The 9,118-nt window shown below is 46.1% G+C and overlaps 1 protein-coding gene across 2 annotated transcripts in view; it reads right to left on the minus strand.

The window, feature by feature from the left end:
* The window catches only part of LOC111979445 (ephrin type-B receptor 1), a 482,851-nt gene that overhangs the window by 298,718 nt on the left and 175,015 nt on the right, over positions 1-9,118 (minus strand). For both annotated transcript variants that reach the window (XM_024009990.2, XM_024009989.2), the window contains exon 2: positions 6,489-6,553. In XM_024009990.2, coding sequence (XP_023865758.1) covers positions 6,489-6,553 — 65 coding nt within the window. The remainder of the gene's footprint in view (positions 1-6,488; positions 6,554-9,118) is intronic.

The raw sequence follows: 9,118 nt of genomic DNA on the forward strand, positions 1-9,118 counted from the left end.
ATGTTTTGCGCACCCTACAGCTCGTGTTTCCAAATCTCTGACCCGTTGGAGTCACATGAGTTAACCCAGACTCTCAATTTCACATCGCAAACAACTCAACCAATTACACAGCCACCCTACTTGTTTCCACCGTTTCACACAATGCAACCTCTTTTAATGTCTTTTCTCTCTATTCACTCCAGGTCCCCTAAATCCTACACGCCCCCTTCGCCCCCTCTACTGAAAGCCACCCCTCCTCTCACTCCTTCCCTCTTTTCTTTGCCCACCTCTCATTTTTCCCATTTTGTTCCACTGGTATAAGGTTTCTCCTAATCCCAAGCAACTGCCTCTCTTGAAAAAAACCCTCCAACTCCCGTCCCCGCACCTCGTCGCCTCTCTCTTTTCCTTCTGTTTCTATTCTAGCATTCATACCCCTCCCCTCCTCCCCGTTTCCTCCCCTGCCTCCGCCTGTCCTCTATCTGTAGGAGCGGGCAGTTCTGCCAGACTCACTGGCCAAGTGTAGTGAGTGGTCTCTGTTCTGTCTGAGCCCTGCCCCTGGCGGCTTGCATGGCTGTAAGGGTAGAGGTCAAAAAGGCCCTCGTTCTTTGTGGACACCATAATTTAATTTCAATCCATTACAGAGCAGCTCTTGTGCGGGAGCCATGTGGTGTTGTATTTGTGTATGTGTGTGTGGTTCGTGTGTGTGCGTTTGCGTGCTCGTGGCGCGTGTCGTGCACATGTGCGCAATGTGCGCTTGTGTGTGTCCCCGTGTGGTGCTGGAGACAAGAGAGTGAGAAGAAAGAAAGAATGAAATAAAGAGAGAGAGCTAAGGTGATGTTGACTGAGTGTGGAGTGAGAGATGAGGTGAGTGAATGTGAGAGTGAGTGAGGCTCGCAGTGAGGATGCGTGAGAGGATGAGTGAGTGACGTGAGTGAGTGAGTGGAAGGGTGAGTGCTGAGTGAAGTGAGCTTGAGTGAAGTTGTGGTGAGTATGAGCTAGTTAGGGATGGGTGAGTGAGTGAGTGAGTGAGTGAAGTGAGTGAGTTTTGAGTGTGGGCGAGTGAGTGAGGCTTCAGTGAGTGAGGATGAGTGGAGAGTGTAGTGAGTAAGAGGCAAAGACCATGTATGTTTGTGTATATGAGTCATTATGCTGTGAATAGAAGGTGTAGACATCCGCTTGGCTTGTGGGTCCTTTCTGCTTGTCTACTTCATATAGATGTCAACATAATGTATATGTCATATGTGTGTGAGTGTGTATGTCTACATGAGGTCAACTGACATGTCATGGTTATACCATAGTAGCTAACATCTTCAAAACACTGCCATTTTCATTGTTAACCTCTTTTTAATGTCTGTTTTTACTGAACCTTTAGTTAACTAGGCAAGTCAGTTAAGAACACATAGTTATTTACAATGACGGCCTACCAAAAGGCCTCCTGGTGGAACAGGGGCCTGGGATTAAAAAAGAAATAAACATATATAAATATAGGACAAAACACACATCACGACAAGAGAGACAATACTACATAAAGAGAGACTTAAGACAACAACATAGCAAGGCAGCAACACAACATGACAACAACATGGCAGCAACACAACATGACAACAACATGGTAGCAACACAACATGGTAGCAGCACAAAAACATGGTACAAACATGATTGGGCACAGACAACTGCACAAAGGGCAAGAAGGTAGAGACAATACATCACACAAAGCAGCCACAACTGTCAGTAAGAGTGTCCATGATTTAGTCTTTGAATGAAGAGATTGAGATAAAACTGTCCAGTTTGAGTGTTTGTTACAGCTCGTACCAGTCGCTAGCTGCAGTGAACTGAAAAGATGAGCGAACCAGGGATGTGTGTGCTTTGGGGACCTTTAACAGAGTGTGACTGGCAGAGTGGGTGTTGTATGTGGAGGATGAGGGCTGCAGTAGATATCTCAGATAGGGGGAGTGAGGCCTAAGAGGGTTTTATAAATAAGCATCAACCAGTGGGTCTTGCGACGGGTATAGAGAGATGACCAGTTTACAGAGGAGTATAGAGTGCAGTTGATGTGTCCTATAAGGGAGCAATTGGTGGCAAATCTGGATGGCCGAATGGTGCTAGCAGGGGTAGGATGGTGATCTTGATATCAGGGTTAGTGTTTGGATACTGAGGTGGAAAGGTAGCGATTACGATAGAGGAAGACCAAGAGCTCTAGATTTAACTTTAACCTGCAGCTTTGATATGTTGCTGGAGGAGAAGGGACAGTGTACCCTTACTGACACACACACACACACAACAACAGCAGACACACGAGCACACACAGCCACACCACACTACACAGCACACACACACACACCACACACACCACACGACACCACCTCACACACACACACAGCACACACACACACACACGACCACACAGCACACACACAAAACAAGCCTGTCAGTCTCTGTGTTATTGGGTCAGGAAGCAGGAGAAACAGAGAGGCCAGGGTTGGCCACTTACAAGCAACAACACACTAACGCGAACATAAACTGTCTGTGTCAAAAGAAGTGCGGCCGTAAAGGGAATAGGGTGCTGTTTGGGACACAGTCAGTCTGTCCTGGGGAGCAGGATGGAATCGCCACATGCAAACTCGCTGTATTCATTACAGACGGTCACTAATATCAGATGGAAGCTTCTAACTCCATGACTTACATACCTTTAATAAGACATGGTACTATTGTGCTGTATGCCAAGTTAATATTTTGGCCTCCTGTTGTTATACACTTCATGCTCTCTATGTTATTGTTTCAGGTACGGCAAGAACACATATGACACACAAACAAGGTCTCAACTAGGCACTTCGAACATCTATGCTGGCAGTGTTTTCCAGCCTTGGGGTGTACTGCTGGCTCCTGAATGTCCTGACATCACCATAAACTCTCCCTTTTACGCCCTCTGGAAATATATCCTTTAAGAAATGGTCCAAACAAAACTTAATCCCAACCAACCTTGTCTGATTAATACTGAGTTGGTGTTTGTGTGGTGTGTGTGTGTGTGTGTGTGGTGTGTGTGTGTGTGGTGTGGGTGGTGTGTGTGTGTGTGTGTGTGTGTGTGTGGTGTTGTGGTGTGTGTGTGTTACATGCTCATGTGGCTGGATTGAGCTCATTCTCGTCAGAATAGTACTAGTATCCATTGCCTTTGAGCTTATCTGTCACGCCAGCAGCCAGCCCCCCTCCCCCGCGATCTCGCTCTCTCTCTTTGCTCTCTCTCGTCTCTCTCTCATCTTCGTCTCTCTCTCGTCTACTCTCTCCTTGCTCTCTCTGCTCTCTTCTCTCTCCTCGCTCCGTCTCTCTCTGTCTCCTCTTTCTCTCTCGTCTCTCTCGTCTGATGTCTCTCTCTCTCTCTCCTCGTCTCGGTCTCCTCTCTCTCCTCCTCTCTGCTCTGCTCTGCGTCTCTCTCGTCGTCTGCGTCTGTCGTCTCTCCTCAGCGTCTCTCTGCTCTTCTCTCTCTCTCTCTCTTCTCCGGTCTCTCTCGTCTCGCTCTCTCTCTCGTCTCTCTCTTCTCGTCTCTCTCTTCGTGCTCTCTCTCTTTCTCGTCCTGCTCTCTCTTCTCTCGATCTCGTCTCTCTCTCGTCTTCTCCTCTCTCATCTCAGTCTACGGCAAGCACGGTCAAGAATGCAGAGTTGTTCTGGTAGTAAGAATGTATTCTCCCTGCAGCAATCAATCCCTGAACCTTACAGCTAGAGATACTTAAAAACAACTGTGAACAAGAGACAATAACTCCTTTACTGTCTTACTTAACAAGCCTCAATGAAAATCCCAACAGAGCGACTACTTAAGTCTTTACTAAAAACACCAGCCGTCTCCTCTCACTTTTCAGCAATAGTCTAATTGCCTGTCTTCAAATGTCTTAAAAAACGACAAGCTTCATACCCTCCAGGTAGACGTTGGCCTTAGACCCAGATCTAGGATCAGCTTATGCTAGTTTGAACCATTAGGGGGAAACAGAAAATGGACCTTAGTTCAGTGCCTAGGGATAACTCCTCCTCTACATCATACAGTACCCCACTATCCTACAGAAGAACCATAGTAGTTCATGCCTCTGATAGGAAGTGTGTGTGTGTGTGTGTGTGTTGAAACTCACTAGTGGCGAGAGCTCCACTCAATGTAGTACTGATGTAGTACTGATGTAGTATTGATGTAGTACTGATGTAGTACTGATGTAGTATTGATGTAGTACTGATGTAGTACTGATGCAACCTGACATCAACATTTTTACATTTTACATTTAAGTCATTTAGCAGACGCTCTTATCCAGAGCGACTTACAAATTGGAAAGTTCATACATATTCATCCTGGTCCCCCCGTGGGGAATGAACCCACAACCCTGGCGTTGCAAGCGCCATGCTCTACCAACTGAGCCACATGGGAACATCATGCATAGCTCTCTGTAACGGCTGTCAGGCTGTGAGGAGGACAGTGTTCTGTCTACTCTACCAGTGTGTTTGACAGAAGTCCTTGCTAGAACTGTACATGCACCAGGTTGAACACTTAACAGCCTGTTTGTATGGCTCAAGACCGAGGAAAATAATTGCTGAATAAGTCCATTTCTCTGTCATATTCTGTCACAGTTGTATGTTCACAGTCAGCAAGGAAGTACAAAACCGTCACGTTACCAGGTCGGAATTGTTTTATCTGCCTTCATCTGTGATAATGAGTTTTTTCAATTAAATATATAAACCCTGGATTGCTGATGCTATGTATTGGCCAATGAGAGGCTTTGAAGCCACTGGTTGGCCATATTGGTACTCCCAAGTAGGAACAGTCCTCCTTAGGAATTAATGGGTTTACTACAGTATTTCAATGACATGTTTCAAGGACAAAAGTACATGTATTTAAGTATTTCTTAGTTGTAGTGGGGACAGTAACATTAGTCATGTCTAGAAATGATACTTCAAGGGGAAAAAAAGATATTTGTGTTGTTTTATTTGTATGCATAGCTCAGATAATATCATTTAAAAGTATGGAGTAAGGTGTCTACAATATAATAAATGTGGCACAAATGAGTGTAGACATTAATAAATGCATTTCTATAGCTTCCAATATATCTTTTTACAATGGTAGGGAGGCATGGTGGATTGAGGCACGGTGTCTTCAACACAGCGCCCCCTGTCAGTCATTTAGTGTATATATATACTAGTGTATATATATAAATAAATCATTGGATTTCTTTTGTAGTACCGTCTCATTTTAAATTAACAACATGATTTTTGGACAGCTGTCATCAGGTTCTTTAGGAAATGAAACAATGAAGAATGTTTGTCGACATTTAAGTCTGCTCTCGAGACCGCAAAACAGTACAGAATGAGACTACTACAAACTCTGTCTGTCCTTTTAAATCCTTTCTGTTCCTTGTGTGTTGTGTTGAGTCCCTCACACACAAGCGCATGKGCACATGCACAAACACACACACATACACACCCTCGGCTCAACCAAGTCTCAGTCCAGCTCAGTCCTCAGTCCTCAGTACATCATGGCCTACCTTTAGCAAGCCACTCGCTCATTCAGGAGGACTTCCCATCCATTGTCAGTGTCTCAGCTTGAAGACGGGGTGTGTGTGTGTGTGTGTGTGTCAGCCTGGCCACTGTTCCACTATTGTGTTCTATGTGGCGTGAAACTCCTTGGGATGTGTGTGTAAAACCCCTCAAAGTGCCAAAGAGCCTGTTCATGTTAGACAGTAGTGATGGGGGGAAATCTATACAGTTACATATCGGGACATTATTTTTGATGTTTTCTCATGGCTCTGCAGCCATTACGTCTTGAAGTCATTATGAATGAGGATGGGGAGATAATAACACTGTAATGGGGATCACAGTGGCTAATGTAGTTCTATGTCTGTCTGTCTGTCTGGACATACATTAGGCCATCTGTACCTGTACGTGTTGAGGATGACATTGATTGGCTCATTGGGCTATGGAGAAAAATATACTGTGTGTACAGAACGTTATTCTTCTTGCATTACCATTGCCCATACCAGATAGGGCTGGGAATTGCTAGGGACCTCAATATACGAAATTATTGCGATACTTCGCTGCCGATACGATATGTATTGCGAAATCTCATACGATTCCATATGTAYTGCGATTCGATACTGTGATTTAAATGCAATTCGTTGTTCCAAACATATTGTTCACCATATGTCTGCTGCAGAGGGACAAGACAGAGCCATGACAAAACGAGTTGTGATCAGTCATGGAAATAAGTCCTGAAAACAAATTGGCTCCCTATTTAAAAAGAAGATGGAGGACAAGCTATGAAGGAAAAATACTGGAGTTTTGGTGCAGGTACAGCCAACTAGCGCAAAAATAATATCCCGATATGGAATTGTAGCGATTTTTTTTCTCCCATCACTAATACCAGAGTGGGTCCAACAGACAGACTACAAAGAAGGTAGCTAGTGACAGTACAGACACATCTTTCTACCACTGTCTATTTATGGTGCTGTCTGTCTGTCTGTAGTCCTGTTATTATTACTCACCCCAGATGCAGGATAGGCAGTCCAGCCTAGCTCAGCAGTAGCCACCCGAGTGTCCATCAACGTTTCTACGATCGAAGAGAAGAGAAGAGAGAGGAGAAGAGGAGAGAGAGAGAAGAGAGAGCGAGAGAGAAGAGAGAGACAAAGAAGAGATAGAGAGGCAGAAGAAAAGACGCGAGAGACAAGACCAGCAGACCCACAGAAGCAGACGAAGAACGAGAGAGAGACGAGAGAGCAGAAAGATGAGAGATTTCACCAGTCGGATCGACGAGACGCATGAAGAAGAACTAAGTCAGTTATTCAATAACACGCAGAAAGACAGTTCCATACATTCTCAGTTCCTTCCATGGTGAGTTGAGCCATGAAGGACACTTTTGCTGATTTACTTCGGAAACGACCCTGCAGTTTGTCACAGAATATCAAAACACTTGATGACAGCAAATGAAAAGACCTTGCTAGATTTATCTCTCATTTCACACTCCTTTCCTGTTTCAAAAACCGAGTTGAACGAGAACAAAGGTTCATTTCTCTCGATTGAGTGGAAGTTGAGGCAGTGCCAGCCCATGGCGTCCGGCGATACCTACGCCTCATACAAGTGCTCTTGGCTTAGACTCCCCCATCACTCGGCCATCCTTCTTGCCGGCCTCCTACTGTCCGCCTCGAGCTAGCTCCTCTGGACCATAGCTTCAGCCTTGCTCCGCACGCTCATAGCTCCCGGCCCCGGCTCTAGTTGCTGGGCCATGCATCATCTCATGGTTTTGCTTTGTTTTGCTGTCATGGTTGTCTGTGTGTGTGTGTGTGTGTGGTGCGTGTGTGTTGGGTTTGTGCTGTGTAGTGGTTGTGTGTGTGTGTTGGTGTGTCTGCCTTTGCCAGTTGTTGTGTCTGCCCGTTGTTGCTCGTCCGCGCATGTGGTTTTTGTTTGTGTGCTCAGGCCGAGCTTCTGTCCATTTATCTCTATATCTGATCCATCATCAATGTAGAGGGCTCTCCACAGCCAGCCAGGCCATTTTCACTCACGTGTTTCCTTTAGAAACACTATCAGAGCACTGACACCCTGATAGCCTGGCCAGAGACAATACACTCAACACACAAAACCAGAGACACCAATTGGGTCTCAGGGACAACTCTTGACATGGCATTTATATCCAATCGGCTCACCTTAGTACTAAACAAATCAACAAATGAATACCACCTTCAACAGCCAATTCAAAACGTGTGTCTACAAAGCAGCCATCCTCAAGAGCTCCCAAAATAACAATGTGGTTAATAAGCTACAGACTGAGAGAGGCTTCAAATGCAGAGCAGACATGCTCATCAACACACCTTGAGAGGAAGCCTGAATAATTATCTCCATTTCTCTTCTCTTCCTCTTTTATTTAGCCTCTCTCAGAGAATGACGGGTACCCCCCCTTCTCTCTACTTCCCCCCTCTCCCCTCTCTCTCCCTAACCCTCCCTGACACCCCACAGACAAATAGACCTGGCACCAGTCCCGAGCCATTTGTCAGCCTGTGTTGATTCATATCTGCAGCTTTGGCATACCGTCGGCGTCGCTGAAAGCTAATATTGTTCCAGGTAAGTGAGGACGAGAAACTACGGCCTCAGATTTACTGCTTTTCTATGGGCCAGCCCCCCCCCCTCCCCGAAGAGCTACAGATTGATGAGCACTGTGACCAGACAGCCTCTTCAGCTGGGTAATGATAGATTCATATGATATAATATAACAGATAGTTTATACTCTGCCAGCAGACGGTTCATCTTGTTGGAAGTCAGCCAGAGATTATTTCACCTTGGTATATCTTGTGCCAACTGCCAAGGCGTGTCTAGGTGTGTCTAGATAGATACAAGAAGAGTGAGGATATGCCAGGAAGGCGTGTCTAGATGAGGATATGCCAGGAAGGCGTGTCTAGCATACACACACAGCCCTACACACCCTGGGACGAAACGAAGCCTACGCACAAACCATACACACACCTACACCTACACCTACACACACTACACACACGCCACACAACACACACACCACACACCACACACACACACCAACACAACACACACACACAACACACACCACACACCACTGAAACACACCACCTGCAAACTGGCAGGATAGACACACACGCACACAACAAGACCTAATCTCCCTATGTTCTTTAGCGCTGACAGCCTTGTTCACATTGGGTTGCCATCAGGCAATTTTCAATTTTTGTTTGTCACTGCTGTCTGCCTGTCTGTGTCTCGTCTGTCTCTCTTCCTGTCTGTCTGTCGGACTCTCTGCCCCGTCTGTCTGTGCTGCCCGTCAGTCTGTCTGCCCATCTGTCCCTGATAAGACTCGTATGGAGCTCTAAGCACAAGCCACTAGGCTCTGTCTGGGGGCTGCATTCATGGGCTAACTCAGGGAAATCACTGAGGCTTTAGTCAAACCCCAGAGGGATTGGTACCACGATTTCTGCCTGTCATGATGAAAGGTTAGAGGGTGAGGTTGAGGAGAGGAGCGGGGTAGTGATGCATGAGGAAGGAGTGTAGGAAGGTGGTGGTGGTAGGAGAGAGGATAGGAGACTGATGAGGGTTGTAAACGGAGGAGGTAAGGGCAGGAGGGTGGAAGGTTGAGAAAACCCAAGGGGGAGCACTCGTC

The sequence above is a fragment of the Salvelinus sp. IW2-2015 genome, linkage group LG19, assembly GCF_002910315.2.
Source record: "Salvelinus sp. IW2-2015 linkage group LG19, ASM291031v2, whole genome shotgun sequence".
Taxonomy (NCBI): Eukaryota; Metazoa; Chordata; class Actinopteri; order Salmoniformes; family Salmonidae; genus Salvelinus; species Salvelinus sp. IW2-2015.